This window comes from Puntigrus tetrazona, chromosome 13, assembly GCF_018831695.1.
Source record: "Puntigrus tetrazona isolate hp1 chromosome 13, ASM1883169v1, whole genome shotgun sequence".
Taxonomy (NCBI): Eukaryota; Metazoa; Chordata; class Actinopteri; order Cypriniformes; family Cyprinidae; genus Puntigrus; species Puntigrus tetrazona.
The window spans coordinates 17,958,183-17,980,333 of NC_056711.1; the positions used below are offsets into that span (position 1 = coordinate 17,958,183).

Here is a 22,151-nt window from a genome sequence, read left to right on the forward strand (position 1 = left end):
AATTGAGTTAAAAATGTACTTAGTCTTGTGCAGTGTGGCGCTATGGCTTGCGTCCGACTTGCTGCTTCGCTGCCTAATGAGGCAATGACTTTGCAGGAAGTTTTTTTTTGCATAAAGGTGCCTTATGAAACTGATTTCCGACAGGCTTGAGGCAGCGTAATGGTTTTAATGATATACAACAAAATGCAACGAGTTTTGGTGCTAACTGAAGGTATATATATTTGCTACCCTGCTGAAAAAAACAGCCAAGACCGGCCTAGGCTGGTTTTAGCTGGTTTAAGCTAGCCTGCAGGCTGGTTTTAGAGGGATTTTGGCCACATTTTGGACCAGCTAAAACCAGCTCCTTCCAGACCAACCTAGGCTGGTTTTAGCTGGTGCTTTCTCACAAGAAATAACATCAAAAGTGCAAAAAGTTAGTCAGAAATAAATAATTACACACATACCGACCACCGAATGTAACGTTCAAACTGCGTATTTATTTTTAGCTCAACTGCCAAAGAATCAATGCTCAATAAAGGTGCTATGTCTTGTGTGTGCGTGTTTCATTTTTACAACTGTTAAAACTGTTATGAAGTCTGTTCCTACTTTAATGTTTCTTTTATTATTTCTTGAGAAAACGTTTAGTCAACAGAACAATCGGTATACTGTTGAACAACAGTTCAACTCCTCAAAGGCACTGTACTTAAAGTCCCTCACAATTTCCTTTCGATTGCTGTAAAAAATTAAATAGCACTACATGGTACAGGACGAGTTCCTGGTCCTAAATGAACATCTTTGTTGACCCTGGAACAACATTGTGATTGATCAGGTTTACGGAACCCGTTTTTTTTATTTTTGGGCTTTTAATCAGTGTTTGGTGCTTATGCATCGCTGTCGTTCATCTATCATGTCCTGATTTTCAGCATTACTCATGGGTAAGAGTGGGTTTAAGTGTAAATGTATATTGGATATTTTGGCAAAATATGTTGACCTAGAAGCACGCCTAACTCAGCAAAACCAGGACGTGCCAATCATCATACAGTTGTTTAGCGTTTGAAATGTAAATGCTGTCGTGAATTCTGTTGTAATAATCTTACCTTTAAAGTCTAATATAATCGACCAATTCAAGAAAAGTAAGGGAAACGTTATAAAGCACGAGGCACAAAGATATTGCGTATACTTGTCGTTCGCATGCAAATAACCACAGGATTATGGAAGGTCCGTTTCTAAATACGAAGTATTAACTGTTAACCCAAGGATTATTATGAGCAGCATGAAACGTAAAACAAGCTTAACCCACGATTCCATTTACCCGGGCTTAAAATGACCCAGGGTTATCTATTCTGAGTGATTTAAGTCCTTCTGTCATTGGCTTCTGTTTTCTCTGAGATCAACAGTCTTTCTTCTTATTTCATAATAAGCGAAGGTTATGGAAGGTTAATCTGGTTTGTAATAACTACCGTAAAACGTTTTCCTTGGAAAGCTTGTGATGTTTTGACGTCTGCTGTGCTCGTCAACAACTAATGTGCACAGTGCAAGAGCGCCACCCAGAGTCCTGAACATGAAGATCAGACCTCATTGCTGTCCAGCTAAACACCCTCTTCGTGTTTCAAACTAAAATATATATATTGTTCAGTCTTAGGACAACTTTGATTAACTTTTATGATCCGGTTTGGATGTTCAAACTAATTTGATATGCATGTGCACACACATATATACATATACACACACACACATACATAGAGATATATATATATATATATATATATATATATATATATATATATATATATATATATATATATATATATATATATATATATATAGATATGTGTGTGTGTGTGTTTTATGATTGAAAATACAAATAAACAAGGATTTTCTTTTTTGCATTTTTATTTGAAACACTGTACAACACCACAACGTACACAGTATTTCCCACCTGTTTGACATCCTCTTGCCTTCTTCCACAAAACACACTTTACATCTGAAAGAAAACATTTATGATGAATTCAAGCGTCCCTAGCCAGCCAGCCGCCCGCCCCACGCCAAGTGATCGCTACAAACTATTTACACTATATACACTCTTTTTTACATCACTGCTGAATCTCAAGTGTTTATTTCTTAGACGATGATCTGCTGATGGGGACCCACTGTCCATATGGTTTCCTGTCTGCTACGCTGTCAGCTCTTGATGTTACCTTACTGTCATGGAGCATTGGGCTGTTCGAAGGTCTGGCAATGGTATTCTGTCAATATGAAGGAGGAAGATCAACTTTAATATTTTAGTACACTCTTAAGGTCTGATATTTGAGTAAGCTTTCATGAACTTACATTAATGCTGAAGGCAATTGACTTTCTCTTGGGAGATGTCGAAGAAGCCTCTGCCTCACCATCATCATTGGCAATGTTTCCCTAAAAACAGAGAAAAGGGGAATAAAATAAAATCATTGTCTGTTTGATGTAAACCTATAAGCTTCAGCATCACACGATTTTTATTTCTAAGCGAGGACGCCCTCAGTTCGGCGTTTAAGTCATGCAAATGAAGCGAACTGTGTGTACTCTGACCTGCTTAATGTCACTGCTGCCCTTTTAATAGAAACAAAATATGCAATTTGAGTTATACCCATTTAAGTTAAAATGTATACACAAAGGCTTTGTTCACACTGCAACCCATTCCCAATTTGTTTAACCAAGACAATCAATTGAGACTTACTGCCCACAGTGTCATTTAAACACTAGGGTTGCCACATATCTTGTCATTTTGAGAGAAAAAGTCTAAAATGTAAGCTGTAAACAATTTGTAAGAATCTCAGAATTACATGCATTTATTTTATTTTTTTAATTATGTGGCAGAAGTAATCTTTCATATTAAACGGCTCTGAAATGGACCAAAAACAACAAGATTTTTGATGCATGAACAAAGCCCCCCAAAAATAAATAAACTAAATAAATAATAATAGTAATAATTAATAAGACAGTATTTTTTCCAAACCCCATCCATCACTGTAGAGTGAGCTCTCTGGTCTTCACACGTGATGAACAGAAGAAAACTCTGGTAAATGACAACGCAACCCAGTTTAACTATCAGCAAACATAAATCATTTCCTGTAGTTCTAACAGCTGTAATGATACACTATCATTCAAGAGTTTGGGATCAGTATGATTTAATTTTTTTTTTATAGTTTTTAAGGCTCATACTCAATAAGGCTGCATTTATTTGATCTAAAATGCTGCAAAAACAATTTGAAATAACCCTTTTCTACTTAAAGACAATTTTTATGTTTATTCCTGTGATGCAAAGCTGAATTTTCAGCTTTCAGCAGCTACTTCAGTATCACATGATCCTTCAGAAATCATTCTCATATGCTAATTTGGTGTTCCAAAAACATTTCTCAAAACTCATCAGTATTGAACAGTTTGGTGCTTCATATTTTTGTGAAAATCATTATACCTTTCTTAGGATTATTTGAATAGAGAGTTTAAAGAATAGCATTTATTTTCAACAGTATAAATGGCTTTACTGTGACTTTTGATCAATTCAAAAGTCCTTTTTATGAATAAAAAATAAATTCTACTGACCCCAATCCTTTCCACATATGTGCAGTGTTGTGGCCGAAAGTGTTAAGTGTGAAGTGAGTCACACAAATGCATTTGGTCAGTTTCTGTTCGACACAGTGCCACCGCTGACATCGTACACAATTACTTAACCTTTGAAGTTGTGCACATAAGACTTAAAGCTGGTGTCATTCAAGTCATGTGACTTCCCCCTCTCTCCCTCTTTGTCCAAAGGGCGGAGGAATTTCAGCTCTACAGGAACAGAAATAATAAAAAAAAACAAAACAAAAAAAAAACAAAGCAATTGAAGCTAAATGCCGTTCCTCAATACAGTCAGAGGAAAAAAAGCCAAAAATAGTCATTCACACACACACTCATACACACTCACGACGCAGTTGTACATACTCTTTAACAATTTACTGTTACCTATTCCGGACAAGTGCTGTTCATCATTCCATTAAATCCATCAGGTAAAATCATTCCCGTCTGAGGAGACAGATTACATGATGACCCAGGATGGGTAAGTACAGCACGCCATTACACGTGTTTCAGCGGGTTAGTTAACGTCCCGAGATCACAGATAAAATTTAAGGTACAAATCAGAATACTGTCAGGCCTCAGGACGCAATGTTACAGAAATCAAACTAACACTGTGTGTGTGTATATGTGAGGCTCACCTGTGCTGGTGTCTTCTGTGATGCCCGGTCAGCGCTCACCCTTTCCTCTTTATCTGATGAAGATCTCCTCTCCTCCTCCTCCTCCTCCAGGTCCTTCAGGCTAGCTGGCAGCTCTAAGTTCTGCACTCCCAGAATCCTGGTGGCATTTGCTTTGGCCACATTTAACAGATACTTCTTCTCTGTGGAAGATTTTAAAGGTACAGATTAAAATTTACCACCATAGTCAACATGACAAACTAGTTACCAAACTCACCACGAAGGAAAAAAAAATATTTTATTAATCAGAATTTTCGTCTGTATATTTACTTGCTTACAAAACTGCATAATATTAGCACAATTTAAAAAACAATTCAAATACATTTTTAAAATATCATTATTATGAAAGCATCCAGAAATAATATCTATATCTTAATATTATATTAAAATAAATATTATATTTAAGATAATTATGTATAATTATGTATTCCTTAAATGTATTATAATTATAAATAACAACAACTACTACTACTAATACTATCTACTTGAATTCAGATAATTACATAAAATAATTTATATCTATTAGTAATATTATTATTTTTAAACTTTCATTTTGTTTTGTAATTTCAGATTTCTTATTACAATTACTATTTATTTTTTTAATGAACAACAAAAAAAAGTGCCACGAAGACAAAAATTGTCTAAAAGTCTTCTAAAGCTGATACCTTGTGACTTGGGAACAATATAATTTTTCTCCTATTATCGTTCATGTAGCATATAGAATAAACAAAATAAACTGTATCTTACCCTCAAGGCTGAGGCAGACTGCAGAGCGTTCACGGCTGCGAGACCGGCTTCTGTAATCTGTGGAGGACCTGGGTGAGCGGGAGAAACGGCACCTGTACCTCCCCACGAACCTGCTTCCCCTCCAGCAAACCGGGGAACGACTGCGAGAGCGAGGCCGCGACGGAGAACGCCTGTAACGCCTGGAGTAGCTATAGGGCGATGGAGAGCGACTGCGACGATGGTAGCGTCTGCGGTGGGAGGAACGCTCAGGAGAAGGGCTGTAAGAGCGAGAGCGAGCCCGGTAACGGCGAGGAGGAGAATCGCGTCTGTGACGGCAGTGTAAGCGGCCCGAGCAGCGTGGATGAGAGCGGGAACGTGAGCGAGAGCGTGCGGGTGAGGAAGAGCCGCTGTCAGAAGATGAGCTCCGTGAAACGCTCCGTGACCTGCGGGAAAAGCGGCTCCCCCTGCTGCTGGAGTACGAGCTGTCGCTGCTGCTGCTGCTGGAGCGAGAGGAGCTGCGACCGGATGGAGCCTTCTGATCAAAGATGAGCCTCATGCCCTCACTGCGATGCCCAGGGTTGGCCTCCTTCATGATCAAACCTACAAAACACAAAGCATCAGATGTTGCTCATGAACTGACAGTTTACTGATTATTTAAAGCTGCAGTCCATAACTTTTTTGTGTTCAGAATGTACAAGCCACACCATAAATCCACTTTAACTTTTCCTGATTCAATACGGTACACCTATAATAAGTGTTTTTATTCGGACTATTTAAGCTGGTTCAAGCTGCGGAGTAGCCGGTACCTGCGTGATTCGCCACAGACGTAAACAGACAGAAGTAGCTCCGGCTACAATATTCTTCCGCCCCGACTGACGCAGTTCTGTTTACTACGATGGTGGATGTTTCTATATACGCATTTCTCATGTTTAAGTATTCATTTAATTGTTCAAGTATTTGTTTTTAGATTAGTAATATAAGCTATTTATACTCAATGAGGAAACATTACCACAACAACACTACAGATGGCAGTAATGGGTGACTAAAAAAAGCAGAAATGACTGGAACTAAAAGTAGGTCATGTGACTTTCAAAGTCTCCGCCCCTCATGTCAATCAAATTACACAATAGACTCGGATCTAGAACATTCCGCAAAGAAACACTATAATAATTAACCAACGTTATCATAAAATCACTACAGCAAAATACAACTGTCATCATCCACATAGCAATAAATCTATTCTTATATGTTGTTCGGCTTCCTGTATTTACTGTATTATATGTTATATAATACAGTGAGGTACCTTAAAGTGCTTATTTAAAACAACAAATACATGTATGTATGTATATATATATATATATATATATATATATATATATATATATATATATATACACATACATATTTTAGACATAACGTTAGCAACATTCAACTATAACTTACCGTCAAAAGAGACTTGATACAACAGTAAGATGAGCGATTTCGAACAAACCTCTGTATCGCTCGACCCTCCTCGAGCGAGTTCAAAACAGAAACGTTTCGAAACTCAACAGCTGTGAAATAAACGTGCGTTTATTGCAAAAACACGTCCGAATGCTTGAAACGAAAAACGCGATTCCGAGTAGTCAGCGGCTATCTGTAGCAAACACCGTAGTTTTCTCGCGAGCGTGAAGCGTCTCGCGCGCGGCTTGTTTTTCTTCTTAACCGAAACTCAATGACGTCACCGGCGCGCGTGGGGCTGGGGGGGGCGATCTAGAAGATTCGTCAGTGCAGCAATTTCATAGACATTTTATTTTCTTTTTATTACTCAAACCATTATATTACGTTAGCCGAGTTGTTTAAGCAAGAAAAACAATCGACACATACGGTTGCAAAACTTTATTTAGCTCGATCACCGAAACTGCTGTCACGGTCTCTCGCGACATCGCGTTTTATCGCGAGGCTTGCACCTGGGGAGCGAGTGAACTGAACTGAACTCCTCTTTAACACAAATAACAACTCACGGTGCTTGAGCTGCGTGATTGTGCATTTTTTGTTTTCAAATAAAAGAAGAACAGCTCGCGCTCGACGCAGAGAACAGGTCCCGGGCGTTTCATCTGAAAAAAATGGCGATCGAAAACCTGCTTCAAGCCAACTTTGGCTATGCAATTTTTACGTATCTGTACAGTTTTTTCATGGTGATGTATCTCGGGGTCCAAGTTGGAAAAGCACGGAAGAAGTATGGAGTAAAGGTACGACAAGGCTTCATGTGCAATTCACGGTGTTGCGTTACCCGATACACGTTTAACTTTGATTTATTTCTGATTCGGAACCAGTGCGTGTACTTTAACTGAGTGTATTTTTCTGCTCTCGTGTTGTGTGTAGTATCCCACCATGTACAGTGACAAGGAACAAGTGTTCAACTGTATCCAGAGAGCCCATCAGAACACGCTGGAGGTGTATCCAACGTGGTTGGTGTTCCAGACTATTGCTGCATTAGAGTATCCTGTGAGTAAATGCAAAATGCACATCAATAGCAGGAAACTCATGTAAGTTAACTGGTGTAAGTGCAATATAGAATTCGTTGGCATGCTCATGTGACAGCTAGAAGTTTCCAGTATATTTAGAAATGTGAAAACGGCTTTTACTGTAAGTGTTGGCCTAGTAACAGTAATGTTACACCATTTAATGTTAAATTGAATCATTGTGCCTTTGATCAAAACGGTTGACCTTGATCATTTAGCAGGGGGACATTTCCATGTAAAATCTCTGTTAAATGTCAATTAATTCTCTTTCCACGTGCCCTCCTTCTCTCGTATGTGCACCCTTTCACCCAGTTCACCTTCGTTTATCTTGCATTTTTTATCTCCCATATCAGATTGCTGCCTCTGTGTTAGGAGTCATCTGGGTTACGAGTAGGTTCTCTTATGCCTGGGGTTACTACACCGGTGGTAAGTCTTTAAAAAAATGCACACACCAGTTGCAATTGTTAGATTATTTTCAGAAGTTATCGCGAGGGCAAAATCACCTTCCCGTCTGTTTCTGTGCAAATGCATAAAGGATTCCATTTATTTTGCATTAAATTACGGATTTAATTGACCTGTATGTGTTTGTGGATTATATCACGTGCTTTCAAAACTATGTATGCTTATGCACTTTTTTTTTTTAATTGCAAGTTACTGTTAACTTCAAAATAAAACTGACTGCCGGAGCATTTTAGCCCTCATCACCAGAGATGTTTGTCTGTTTTAGATCCTGCTAAGAGGTTGCGTGGTGTGTATGGATACATCGGGCTGTTTGGAGTCATTCTGCTTTCCATCTCTGTCGCGCTCAAACTGCTTGGAGTGCTTTAAGGGAAACACCACTGAGAAAATACCACATAAAACCAATGTAGTCACCAGTGATTGTTTTTTCACTTTTTTACTCTCTTTATTAATTACATTGCTGCATCTTTTAGCATTTACGACAAATTTCATCAAATGTAATCAACTTTGTAGGCATTTATACACTTTCTTTATGCAGCTTTCCTTACATTCAAATTTGGGGCGACCAGATAATCATTGCATGGTAGTTTGTTCGAACGACCTGGTTACATTTCTGTTCGAGAACAATCTTCTTTACAGCATTTAGGTGCAAAATTGTAACGGGCAACATTTCAGATAATGTGCTATTTCGATTAGGATGTATAGTCACCCTATGTTATGTCATTAAATTCAGACAAATGAATAATAAAATGTCTGTGTAAAATTCAATCAAACCATGTGTGAGTGCTGAGTGCTACAAACCGCAAGAAAATTTTTATACTAAAGTTAGTCATTTCTGAAATCACTGTCATGCATTTCGAGGAGATCTTGTTTTTGTGAAAGTTAGGCTACATTGATAATATGATTTTGATCTCTCTGATAATATTTAAAGCGGCATATGGCAGGGCTTTAGGACAACTGGGGCGTTTAATCATTTATAAACAGACCTGAGGGCGTTACTGGGATGCTGTGCTGTTGTGGGTGGTTACACTGAAATTCTTATCTCTCCATATGGCTCTTTACCTAATGAGAAATGTTGTTATAATTTAACCACCATCGTGTTATTTGAAACATTTATCGATTTCTTTGTTTTGCTGAACACAAAATAAGTTTTTCTTTTTTTCTTTGTTTTTTTTGGGTAACCCAACATATCCACTGACTGAAAAATATTCTTTGGAAGTCAATGGTTATCTAACTTTTGAGTTAATAATTAAAAAAAAAATCATTTTCAGTTTTGTTTTGGATAAGCATCTGAGAATTTCTGGTCGAATAGAAAAGCATTAAGATTTCATACATCAAGCAGCTATGTGGCCAAATTTAATATGTATGGATTTTCTCAAAACACCAAGCACGAACAACAGTGATAAACTGAAACTATCATAAAGCATTTAATTTAGCTTGAAAAGCTTTTTTATGACCTTATAGTCTTAGCATTTTTAGGAATTCGGTTTGTCCAGGTTCGGAAATGGTTGCTTTATAGATATTACAAAATACAGTTGTTTTTGCAGTGTTTCATACAAGATACAGTTTCATACAAGAAACATACTAAAATGTATCATGGTTTTATTATTATTGCTATATTACTATTATAGTGAAAGTGTAATAACCATGTTTTTTGTTGTTGTTGTTTGTATAACCTTTAACACATTCCTACTAATACTATGTTTAAGCTAAGGTAAATGTAGCAAAACCGTTGTAGGGCATTTACTAACTATGATAACTATTAGTTTACTTCCATTGATAGTGAAAGTATAGTTAATTTTCGCCAGGGATATCATTATATAGATACAACTGGCCATTTTACCACACAGCTGATCGCCTGATGCTAAGCGTCCTTTTCAGAATTTCTCTTATCCCGTAATTCTATCAGACGTACTGTTTATTTATGTTTTAAACCTTTCGCGAGCGCACGCTTTGGTTGGCAGGATGCGCTCAGCCAATGGGGACCGATGCAGAGCGCACTGCGCATGCGCGGCTCAGAGCCACTGTTTGAGACGGAAGACTGCGGAGTGCGTCTCCACATACTGCGAAACACAAGAAAACTCAAGAAAAGTGCAGGTAAGAATTCGCCGCGCTGTACAGATCGAGTCCCGGCGATCATTCACTAGGTATTCGTCGTTACTGTGCCCCTGTCTATCCGTTACGCTTCAAAGAAACAATGATGTAGCAAATTCGGGTTAGAAATCAGCCGGACACGAGAGATCAAACATGTTTACGGCATTAACACTCGACGTTTTGGCCCGATATTGCGCGCAAATGCGGTTTTGAAGTATTATGGTAAAGATAGCTTGCGTTGAGATTCGGATATTAGTCGCAAATATTACAGATGGAAATCCTTTGTGTGTTATTTGTGTTTGGTTCAGGGTGATCATGTGTGCCCCGCTTGTGCGCAGCCGCTGATGATGCGCCGCTCCTGCGCAGGAACGGATGCATTTGTGAATCTAAATAAAAACTCAAATGAGTTGAACGCTTTTTTTAAAGATTCTCTAATGGGAAAAAAATTAAGATAAAAAGCGTTTCTTCGAAATAGAAAATTCTGTAACATAAGTGAGACTTTGTTCACTGTCACTTTTGATCAATTGAATGCCTTCCTTCGTGCATAGATGGATAAATAGGTAGATGGGGAACGTGCTTCAAAATGCAATATTTGAAATTAAACACAAATTAAATATCTGCCCAAATTTGTGTCATTCACCGTGTGATCATTTTTGTTACCAAAACCAGCAAAACCTCTCTTATGTAATGTGTGTTCCTCTGAAGGACCGGGGCAGATCAGAAGCATGTCGGGGTTTCTGGACGGGATCAGATGCGGCGATTGCGAGTGTAACGTGGACTGGGGCGAGAAGAGAAACACCATCGCCTCCATCGCAGCCGGCGTTCTGGTACGTCAACAAATCTTGAGTTTTTTTTTAATATTTCCAGTGATTTCCAAACTAACAGTCGGTACAGTTCTTCACAGGCTGGTGGATCATCATCGACGCAGCGATAATGTACCCTAAAGAGGAAGAGTTTCATCATGCGTATCATACCTGCGGAGTTATAGCGACTATAGCCTTCCTCATGTGAGTCACGCCCCATGCAAATCCTTGTCTTGTTCTCAGCCACGTCTTTGTTCTCATTCTGTCCTGTCGGACCGATGCCGTGACATAATTCAATCCGTCCCAGATCTCACTTCCTGTTGTCAAGCACTGATTTAACTACAGGGTTGTTGCCGTACAATGACTGCATTGATTCACTATCTGTTTGAATCAGGGTTATTATAGGCAAGTAAAACTAACCCGTAAGTTATGTTTAACTGTAACTCATTGCGAAATATACAAAAAAAGTACGATTTAGTTTAATTTGGTGTGCTTGACTTATTATAGACGGGTTTTTAAAAAACAAATAGATGTTAGAAAAACGACAAAAATTGAGTTTTAACTCAAAAATGAAGACCGACTATCAATAAATCTACACTGTTAAACTGTTGAATAAGTTGAATAAATAAAAATGTATTACTAATTTACATCAAAATATTAGAAATTCAGAGTTTAGGTAAACTGAACTGGCAGATTTTTGTTTTGTTAATTGCTCCTTGACTGAAATATTTAGTAAGCTGAATTAAAATGTCAACGTAAATATTTTTAGTATTGGAAACTTAAGACTTATTCAGTAAATGCTAACTTATTAATTGACAGCACAATTTTTTGATAAGCATAGTAATTTCTGAATGAAAGCCATATTGAACATTTCACATATTTCACAATGAATAACCTAACATTAACAATTTTTTCTTGAGTACATACATGCACGTGTCTGTATTTATATATGCATAATAAATATACGCAGTATACATATGTAAACAAAAACTTTTGGATGCGATTGATTGTTCTGTAGCACTGTTTTATTTATTTTTAAAAAATTTTCCGTATTTGTCATCCTTTCTCATCAAAATGCTTGCTATATATGCGAAAACCCAGAAAATCGAATTTTTTCAGAAACAAACACATCACATAATTTTTTTTTTTTTGCAGAGACTTTTATCTTGAAGTGCCACGGTAAAGCATGCCGGGAAACGAAGCAAAAGAAACAAGTTCAAAACGATTCAGATGACTTAAAACGAATTGGTTTCTTGAACCCAAAGAAAATGAAATACTCTATGTTTTTTAATTGAATTTTTTTAGTTGAAGCGCATGACTAAAATGAGATTTATTTGCAGGATCAATGCGGTGTCTAATGGTCAAGTGAGGGGCGACAGCTACAGCGAGGGCTGCTTGGGACAGACGGGTGCGTCCTTCATACGCTGCTTTTTCTTTCCATGACATGCATTTCCTGTAGATATCCTGTAGACATGACTGAAATGTGGGTTGAATGTGTGCAGGTGCCAGAATCTGGCTCTTCATCGGCTTCATGTTGGCGTTCGGGTCTCTCATCGCCTCTATGTGGATTCTGTTTGGTGGTTTTGTTGTGACTGGTGAGAGAATAAGACCGATTGTGCCCCTAAAGAACAAGACGATTCGGGTTTCTGCTTGTGTACAGTTGCTGATTATGTTTTTCCATTTTTTTTCCCTTCGTAACTGAACAGAAAAAAAGGATTTGTCGGTGTATCCCGGCATCGCAGTTTTCTTCCAAAATGCTTTCATCTTCTTTGGGTAAGTTTGGAAATACGGTACAAAACGGTAGTGTTGTGAAATATTATTGGCATTTAAAATAAAATAACTATAATAATATACATTTATAATGTGACTTATTCCTGTGATGCAAAACTGGATTTTTTAGCATCTTTCTCGAGGCTTGAGTCCTCAGTGTCACATGATCCTTCAAAAATCGTTCTGATTTGCTGCTCAAGAAACATTTCTGATAGGAGTGTAACGATTTGCCTACGGTTCACGGGCGTCTTCCTAATCAAAATGATCATCCTTGTCTCCTTGTGAGCAGAGCATGTGCATTTCATTATTTAGTCGTCGGGAATGGACTTGTCGAAGGAAGTGATGTAATTTCCTAATTACCTTCAGCTGGGACGTTGCAAATATTTTCTATTTTAAGATAAAAAAAGCGAATATGGATAAATCTTTTTTAATAAAATGCACTTTTTTTTATGCGTCCCTTAACAAATCTGCTGACGCAAACCATGCTGCTTTTGTTGTCACGGGAACAGCCCAGTTGAAGATGAGGAAGTGACATCACTCCCTTTGAGAAGTGCGTTCCAAACGATTAAATAACGACACACACGTGCTCTGCTCGCTCCGAAGTCCCCACTAACAAGGGGATATGAATGATTTGGAAAATGATCCTGAACCGGACGATAAACCACTGATTTCTGATTATTATTAATGTTTAAAACAGTTGAGCTGCTTCATTTTTTTTTATTGAAACTGTAATGCTGTTTTTTTTTGTCTAAAATTTAAAAGAACAGACTATTTGAAATATTTATTTGTAACATTATAAATGTCTTTGCTGTCACCATTAATACATTTTATGTGCCCTAGCTTAACAAATTAACAATTTTAGTTTTTTTTTTTTGTAATCTTTGAAATGAACAATTTGTTTAAAAAGAATTCAAATTGAAATAAATAGACAAAATGACAAGATAATTTTTTTTGCACTGAGCACAAACAATTCCTTTATAGCATAGAATAACTACAAACATGTATATATTCACTGCTTATATTTTTCATTTCTGTGCAACTAGTAAACCAAACAGCATATTTCTATTAGTTTTTCTCGACTGTTCGAAGCCTGGTTATATATTTTGTAGCTTTAAGATCACTCTCTGTGTATGTTTGCTGATGTTTTGCTTTATTATTATTATTATTATTTTATTTATTTTTATTTTTTTGCTTAATGCTGCCGATGCAGTTAATCCACTTCCACTGACGAGACATTGAATAATCATCAAAATACTTTTTAGGAAGCTTAAAGGAACACTCAGGAATAGGCTTATTCTCCAACTCCCCCCCCAGAATTAATAAGTTGAGTTTTATCATTTCGAATCTATTCAGGCTATCTCCGTGTCTGGCGGTAACGCTATTAGCATAGCTTAGCATAGATCAATGAATTCAAGTAGACCAGTAGCATCGCGTTCAAAAACGGCCAAAGCGTTTCGATATTTTTCCCATTTAAAACTTGACGCTTCCGTACCAAGGCCCCTGCAGGTGCAGTGATATCCCACGGCAAAAATTTGCCTATATCGCTTTTTAAAAATTACAATTATTTAAAATGAATCATAGATATACAACTATTTTACAGTCTCTGATTAACTGCATCCGTGGTGTGAGATTTTGCGTAATCATGTAAAATAAATAACGTTGTAATAATTTTCTCCTCCTCTCTTGCAGTGGTCTGGTGTTCAAGTTTGGCCGAACTGAGGACCTCTGGCAGTAACGGATCCATTTCCTTCAATCAAATCCCACAGTCCATCAACACACAATTCCTCCGTACTTATTGCTGCTTATTTGCACTCTTTATTTCTTTCTCTCCCCTTTTCAACTCCTCGGCTGACTCCCGTTCTTGAATATGTTCCCGCTTCCTGTCTTTGTCTCGTTTCCTGTGTGGCGCGGTGGGCGCCCGCAGAGAGAGAATTGCGGATCAAATCAGTCTCTGCAGTCGAAATGGACACGTTTAGACCTCGTCCTGCATTTCTAATGCAAATGGCTTGTATACAGTGAAATCACAATGAAAAAAAAATGCAGACAGCGTACCGTCAAGCCAATATCTTCAGAGAAAAACTTTAAAAAAAAAAAATATTGTTACGCGAGTTTTTGAGCATAATCAATAACCAAAATGAGTGTGACTGGCTTTCAGTCTTTTCAGCTTCACTGTGTCTTTTTTTTTTTTTTTTTTTAAATCATTTAAATAAAAGTCTCTTCTTTTTTGAATAAGCCACCGAAATTGTATCTTTCGGTAAACTTTCATTTCCGTGCAGTCGAGAACACGGCTCAACTTTCAGCCAGCTGATATCACAACAAGCTCTTTATTCTACGTCTTACTTTTGTAAGATTTTTTTTTTTATATATCGCTTTATGTGGTTTCCCATGCTTTACGCAGCCATTCAGTTGTTTAATTTTTAAACTTTACACCGATTGCACTGAGCACAAGCAGTTTCTCATAGCCGAGCGTAACTAGAAACGTATATTCGCTGTCAATATTTTTCATTTCTGTGCGACTAGTCAAACCAAACAGCCTATTTCTTTTGAGTTTTTCTTGACTGTGGGAAGCCTGGTTATATATTTTGTAGCTTTGGGAGCTTTAAGTCGACTCTCCTGTGTATGTGTGGGCGATATGGGAGTTGTATAAAAATGTTAATGTTTTTAAAAGCACAATTTCTTATTATTTCAGTGGTTATGGGATGAATAAGATGAAATGCGAGTCGACTCGACTCGTCAACTAACAAATTAGAGATTCTGTGATTTCTACCTGTTAAAAAGAATGTAACATTTTAATGTAATCCGTGTCTCTCTTTCTGACAAAAAAGTAGCCGAACTTCATCCAACTGTGGGTTTAAATGAATAAAATTATTGTAAATATGGACGGAGCCGGTGTTTTTTTTTTTTTCTTTTAGAAAGAGCAATGTTTTATTACATTCAAAAGCTGATGAAAAACATATTAGAGTCACCATGAGGGTGTTTTCGCATATTGCGTTTAGGTGCTGTGTATCGGTTTGTCATTGTCAGGCTGAACAAACTCTTCTCTGTTTTTCTTGCTTCCATTAAAGTAATTTAATCCAGCCTCAATTTCCAGGGGCTTGGAAATTTCTTTGGCGATGTTTTGTATGATTTGTCTCTTAAGAAGCACAATGCTTTCCATTCAAGGACATTTTATCTTGTAAATTGTTTGCTTAAGCGATATCTAACCTCTCAAAACACACACAAACGCGTTCATTCAGTCGGGGTCCTCTTGTTAATGCGTCCGCGGGTTCTTCATTTCCGTTCCATCAAATTCGGAAACTACAACACAAACGAAGCCCGTTTGGAAACGTGTTGAATGATATTAAACATCAAAAGGTAAAAGCAAACGCTGAGGTTAAGGAGTGGTTTATTTTAACCTCCCAGAATGCCTGGTCATCAAAGCACTTCCTGTCCTGCTGGGGTCTCCAGATACTCCATTTAAGAAAAAGCCCTGCAAATTTGAACATGTCTAGTTTGCTTCATAAAAAACTAAAACCAATTGGTCACATGCGTTCATTTGAGTCGATGGTAACATACTTGTCACAGTATTTTTATATATTTTTTCAAGCAAAATGTACTCCGCCGAGCCTTTGTTTTCATTTACAACCCTGATTTTTTTATATTTAAAACACTGTGATCTTTAGTGTGACTGTATCAGTGGCGTTGTACCTGTAGCCGTGCCCATCACCAGACTCATGGATGCTGTTATGAGGAGAACACAGATGTGATACACGGCGAACCTGAGAACGCAGATGCAACACAGTCAACATAAAAGTGGTGGAACATGTGCTTTTGAGTGCTATTTTATGAAAACACCTCACACGACTGAATAAAAGTAAATATTTTATTTTACACCGTGCCCTCGTTACTGGCCAGCCGTAGAAAGAAATGAGCGAACCATCCCAGAATTCCCGGTATGGCATGCACGCTGAGGACGCCGCAGGTGTCGTGACATTCGAACGCAAACAGCATGTGATTCTGAACGAAAGAAAAAAAAAAATAAAGTATGCACACCTCACGTGTGTGAGAACACAATTAAAATCTGGGATTTAATATAGCATTAGAAAAAAATAAAGCATTAAACATTTATCACGTCCAAGGAGGAGGATTAGGGTCGAGCAGTAATAAAAAAAAAAGATTAAAGTTGTTACATTTTAAAAAAACATAAAAGATAAAATGCTGAGAATAAAATCATTAAATTACAATAAAAAAAGTCATTAAATTACGAGAAAACTGTGTTAAATTACAATAAAAATTGTTAAATTATGAGGAAAAATATTAAATAATGAGCAAAAGTTGTTAAATTGCAAGAAAAAAGTTGTTAAATTATGAGGAAAAAAAGTCCAGATAACATGTGGAGAATAAACTCAATTAAATTACGAGAAATAAAAGAAAGTTTGAGAGTAATGTAAATGAAAAATAGTACCTTGCCAAGATTAACATTTTAATATTTCACTTATTGTTTGCTTTATTTGAAGTATTTTTTAAAATTTAGTCATGTGGCTTTACCTTCATGTACCGGAAGCCCAGAGCTGATAATAAAGCGGCACAGAATCCAATCGTCATGGCAATCCACGGCGTGTGAACTGCTGTCATTGCAACTCCAAAGGCCACGCCGCAGACAGAGCAGAGCTCTGGACGTGAACCTGCGCAGACATGCTACTCATCTCACGATGCTCATTATCTGAAAATCAGCTCAATATGCCAACTAAGCCACTGTGAAAAGCCGTTCACAGCCCGTTTTGCTTTAGCAATGTTATAAAGTATCGAATTGCACTTTCAACTACGCGAGGGAGTACTGCATTCTCACCATGTTCATCTTTCCTTTGGAGCTAGTGAGCATAGAGACAGACATCGCCATGACAACACCGACAGCCAGCGACAGATACGTTCCATAAATGACAGAAAGTTTCAGTCCTCCCTGCCACCGGTAATCTCTCAGCAGCGCTGAGTTAAAACTGGGCCAGAACATCCACAGAAACAGCGTTCCTGTGTGGAACAAAGAATAATTTAGACAGAATAAGAACTCTTCGGCCCTCAAATCTCACCGGACACGCATTAGTCCAAGAGAGATTATATTACTCCACTTGTATGTGTTCGTTCGGTCTGTGTATGGCGGGATTTTTTCAGTGCATCTTTATGCAGGTTACATCCGATGGGAAACGACTGCCTTAATGGGCGAGTCACAGAATCATCGAATCGATTCGTTCGAAAGGCTGATTCATTTAGGAACTAAACAACTAGTTGCTTTATGAGTGAATCATTGAATCTTTCGTTCAAACGATTAGTCGAAAGGCACTAATTTATTTAGAAAAAATAACTGTGCTTAGTACTGAATCTTTGAATGATCAATTTAACCCGATTTGTCTTAAAATGCCGACTGATTCAAAAACAAAACAAGTTACTGTCTATATTGCTGTCAAATAACTGAATCTTTTATTTAACCAAATTATTCAGGAACAAGAACAAAAACTGCATTTATGATTGAATTAATTTTTGAATTAATGCTGTACTTATTAATTAATTCAGGTATGAAATTGGCTACCGTCTTTATGAATGTGTAACTGAATTAACCTGTTTATGCAAGCTTTTCGTTCAAAAATGCTCATTAAGTAATCGTAAGCAAGCTTGCGTTCGTTCTCACAGGGTAGTACATTACAATATCATTACATGAATAATCATATTATTGCTTGAATTATCCTTTTACTTTAATATGCGTTAATTCACTAATGAATCAGCATTGGCTACGACATGAATAATAACCACTTTGTGTTTAACTTAACGTATTATTGGTGTAAGTTTTCACACCTCAATTCATGTGATTTATGCTTAGTTCAGGTTATCAGTTCATACTGAAAGTACGCCTATTATGCACGATTACTCATATGCCGTTATTGCAAAGTTTATCCAGTAACATCAATTTAGTCATTATATGTAATCTGTGTTCATGACACGCTTATTATTCTTTAAAACCCACGGCGCTTTTTGCTTTGTTAAATAAAAATAAGTGTGATTTAAGTTAGTTACTGTAAAGCGAAATAATAGTCAGGTGCTGTTAAATACATAACTGGTTATGCAGCTCGCTTGAATTTTTCTAAATCATCCCGATACTGTCTGCAAACAAAGAACCGGTTTAGGGTATTGGTAGTTTGAGAGGGTTTGAGAGAGAACTAGTTAATGTACTCACCAAACATTGCAAATAGGCCAGTCTTCCTGTCAGTTTTCTCTTTCTCGTGCACTGGTTTGATCCCCTCTCTGTGCAGCACCCATGACACCATCACACCGAACAGAGCTCCGAAGACGTGCAGCAGCATGACGCTGTACACTGGACCTACCTGATACATCATTTAACAGTGTAGTACGTGGAATGTCTTGCAAGTATTCAGACATTAATTCGTATTACCGTTCAGAATTACATATTACAACATAACATAAAATACTACAACCGGGTAAAGACATCTGTTAACTATAAAAATATTAGAACATTTTTGGCATTAATTTTCATTACGTTTCCTGATATTTATAAAGTATACATTGCTAAATTATTATTAATATATTTAATGCAATTTTTAAAAATATCACTATAATTTTTAGTGTTTTACAATAAAATCGAAGACTGGAAAAGCTGTTTGTCTGGAAATGTTTCTACTAGTGCTGTCAAATGATTAATCGTGATTGATCAAATCCAAAAGGAAAGTTTTGGTTTGCATAATATATGCATGTATGTATTTAACGTGCATGTATGTATTTAAGAAAAATATGTTACGTTTATATATTAAATATATTTATGTATGAAACACATTAAAAAAATGAAAACGGTATAGATGCAAATGCATGTAAATATTTTCGTAATATATACATGCATGTGTGTGTATTTATATATAGATAATACATACACGGCACACATATGTATTATGCAAAAAGAAAACTTTTATTTCGGATGCAGTTGACGAGACAGCACTAGTTTCTACCATCTGAATTTGCCAGATATAATAGAAAAATGTATGAAAAAAGTATTGAAAATGGCTTGCAGTGTAGATGAAGATTTTGTAATTGATTTACATATTTTGTAAAAAATCTTTTTACGCACATCATTTTTATATGTGAAAGTAACGCTTCTCTTACACTGAGCAGAGTTTGCAGGATCCACTGATTGACCACAAATCCTGTGACCTCCGCTAAAGCCATCAGTAAAAGCTGGACAGGATTTGTCTTCCCGTGGACCGCTCCCATGGCAACCAGAGCGGATGCTGCACAGAGCTCTGCCTCGATCAAACTACAAAAGGAACGTAAATCACCTTCGATATCATGTGACGCTGTAAAACCTCTTAAAATGTACTCGTCCTCAGGTCGTCCAAGATGCAGATGAGTTTTTCTTCATCAGAGCAGATTTGGAGACATTTCATCGCTTGCTCACCAATGGATCCTCTGCAGTGAATGGGTGCCGTCAGATGAGAGTCCAAACAGAGATAAAAACATCACAATAATCCACAAGTAACCAATACCACTCCAGTCCATCAATTAATGTCTTCAGAAGTGGAAAGATGCGCCCATTCAGTACAGAGGATCCATTGGTGAGCAAGTGCTGCAATATCTCTCCAAATCTGAAATACTGTATATCTTTGTGAGTATATTTCATTTTTGAGTGAACATTTTCATTATAAACTAAAAAATGTCTCATTCCGGTTTTGCAGAGAATGTTTACCAGCAGTGTCTGCTTAGAGGTGCGACATATGTACCTCTTCATATCGACGTGGATCTCTCTTCCGTGGTGTCGTCGTGGCAACAGGAAGCCATTTATCAAGACGGCCCACTGAATGGCCATGGCTGCCAAAAGCACGTTAAACCCCGACCCGCTGAAACCATACCGTACAAGGAAAGTGGCTAGGAACCCAAACCCCATGAATATCATCACGTGAACATCTTGGAATTCTGTCAAAAGGAGTACATTTACAATATTGGCATTGCGCAAATTTATGTTTCCAAACGTTAAACATTTGGCAACACACTTGATGGTCAGTCTTTAGTGCTGCTTGTTGTAGAGAAATGCTTCTTATCATCCAAACCAGAGACGTCATGGCTCCACACCCCAACGGCAACACGGCCACGGTAAAGTTATAATCATACCGGGTATGTGCATTTTTAGTCATGATTCTTTAATTTTAGCTAAAATATTTATTTTATATATGTTGTAAACAGTTGTGAAATGGAAAAAATATACCAAAATATATTTCAAAATGTATTTCAGGGTTAAGTCTATGTGTGGAGGAATAGCCTACTAGGTACAAAAACCAGATTTAGAATTATTTAAATTTGAACTAATAAGATTTTTTTCATAAATTGCGATACTGTAATTTTTTCGTATTTGTTTGGAACATTGTAAAGCATGTTTAGTAGACAACAAACGTTCTTTTTCAAATGTCCTGTATGTGAGCAATTTATATATATATATATATATATATATATATATATATATATATATATATATATATATATATATATATATATATATATATATATATATACACACACACACACACATACATATACATATATATATATATATATATATATATATATATATATACAAAAAATATTTTTACATTAACATATGAAATGCATTGTAGCATATATATTTTTAAATATATATTTGAAAACATACAGTTTCTGTTTCATGGGCTTGGTTTGATATTTTAGTATGTTAGTCACTTTAAAAAGAATTTGTGTCTCAGCAAATATGCAACTGACAGCCGGTCTTTTGTTTATTCACATCAATGTGAAGTTGATGTGAATTGATGCTGTTCATAAATAACCACAGGTTTAATACAGGGAAAGCAAGTTTGAGCCCTTAAAAATTCATAACACAGCCTTAAAGTAAATCAGACATACTAACCTGCATATGAGCTGATGAAAAGCTTGCTGTCAGACTCTCTGCCTGTCTGCTGCTCTGTTTTCACAAAAAAGACAAACAGTAGGAGAAAGATGGTTTCCAGTAGGAAGGCCACGAGAGGAAGTCTTGAGCGGAGACTGGGGCTGTACTGAGGAGCCATTATTACGTGACAAACTCTGAATGTCTGTAATCTACACCCACCAGAGACGAGGAATATGTAAGATCACGTGCATGTGAGAGGCATGGAGATGTTTCCCAAAATGCCACCTACAACGTGTGCAATTAATCAATATGTGGTATTGTGTAACATCTTTGACAGGCTTTGTTTTATATTGTTTTATAATGCAAGAATTATTGTTAGCGTTCATCCTGTCCTACAGCAACTTGAATGATTGTTTCTTCCCCAAGACTACAGCAGTTAACTTTTAAATTAGTTTTTGCACTTAATTATAATGAAATGAGGCTAAATAAATGGTTAAACTATCCGTTTCATAACATTTTATTCGATTGAAAATTTTGCCAATCGTACAGTTAAGGCATCAAGGTATTGATCATTAAAACTAATTTGACAGCAGTACACTGATAAGTGCGGCATGCCAAAAAAGAAAAGAAAAAAGAAGAAGCTCATATGGTGAGCCTT

General features: G+C 36.9%; 4 protein-coding genes across 5 annotated transcripts; 2 read left to right on the forward strand and 2 right to left on the reverse strand.

Moving 5' to 3' along the window:
* Window positions 1-1,854: 1,854 nt before the first annotated feature.
* rsrp1 (arginine/serine-rich protein 1) lies at window positions 1,855-6,688 on the reverse strand. Of its 2 annotated transcripts, none has more exons than XM_043255014.1 (5): window positions 6,417-6,688; window positions 4,995-5,573; window positions 4,212-4,390; window positions 2,311-2,391; window positions 1,855-2,225 (listed from the first exon to the last, which is right to left on the reverse strand). In XM_043255014.1, exons 2-5 carry the CDS (start codon window positions 5,563-5,565, stop codon window positions 2,094-2,096), a joined length of 963 nt encoding a protein of 320 aa, XP_043110949.1. In that variant the 5' UTR covers window positions 5,566-5,573; window positions 6,417-6,688; the 3' UTR covers window positions 1,855-2,093. The 2 variants fall into 2 exon arrangements, with proteins under 2 accessions (XP_043110949.1, XP_043110950.1); XM_043255015.1 differs by lacking the exons at window positions 1,855-2,225; window positions 2,311-2,391 and adding exons at window positions 2,777-3,786; window positions 3,961-4,020.
* A 119-nt stretch (window positions 6,689-6,807) lies between these two features.
* Window positions 6,808-8,704, forward strand: mgst3b (microsomal glutathione S-transferase 3b). Its single transcript, XM_043255018.1, has 4 exons — window positions 6,808-7,204; window positions 7,338-7,460; window positions 7,831-7,903; window positions 8,205-8,704. Exons 1-4 carry the CDS (start codon window positions 7,079-7,081, stop codon window positions 8,303-8,305), a joined length of 423 nt encoding a protein of 140 aa, XP_043110953.1. The 5' UTR covers window positions 6,808-7,078; the 3' UTR covers window positions 8,306-8,704.
* A 1,176-nt stretch (window positions 8,705-9,880) lies between these two features.
* Window positions 9,881-15,482, forward strand: tmem50a (transmembrane protein 50A). Its single transcript, XM_043255016.1, has 7 exons — window positions 9,881-10,033; window positions 10,736-10,857; window positions 10,925-11,037; window positions 12,174-12,241; window positions 12,336-12,428; window positions 12,540-12,606; window positions 14,293-15,482. Exons 1-7 carry the CDS (start codon window positions 9,925-9,927, stop codon window positions 14,336-14,338), a joined length of 618 nt encoding a protein of 205 aa, XP_043110951.1. The 5' UTR covers window positions 9,881-9,924; the 3' UTR covers window positions 14,339-15,482.
* Window positions 14,694-21,927, reverse strand: rhd (Rh blood group, D antigen). The gene is given in 11 exon segments (XM_043255013.1): window positions 14,694-15,900; window positions 15,999-16,072; window positions 16,291-16,361; window positions 16,475-16,599; window positions 17,131-17,240; window positions 17,243-17,267; window positions 17,432-17,610; window positions 18,809-18,956; window positions 19,747-19,897; window positions 20,361-20,553; window positions 21,515-21,927. Coding segments are annotated over 11 exon segments (1,260 nt in total). The 5' UTR covers window positions 21,672-21,927; the 3' UTR covers window positions 14,694-15,873.
* Window positions 21,928-22,151: the final 224 nt, after the last annotated feature.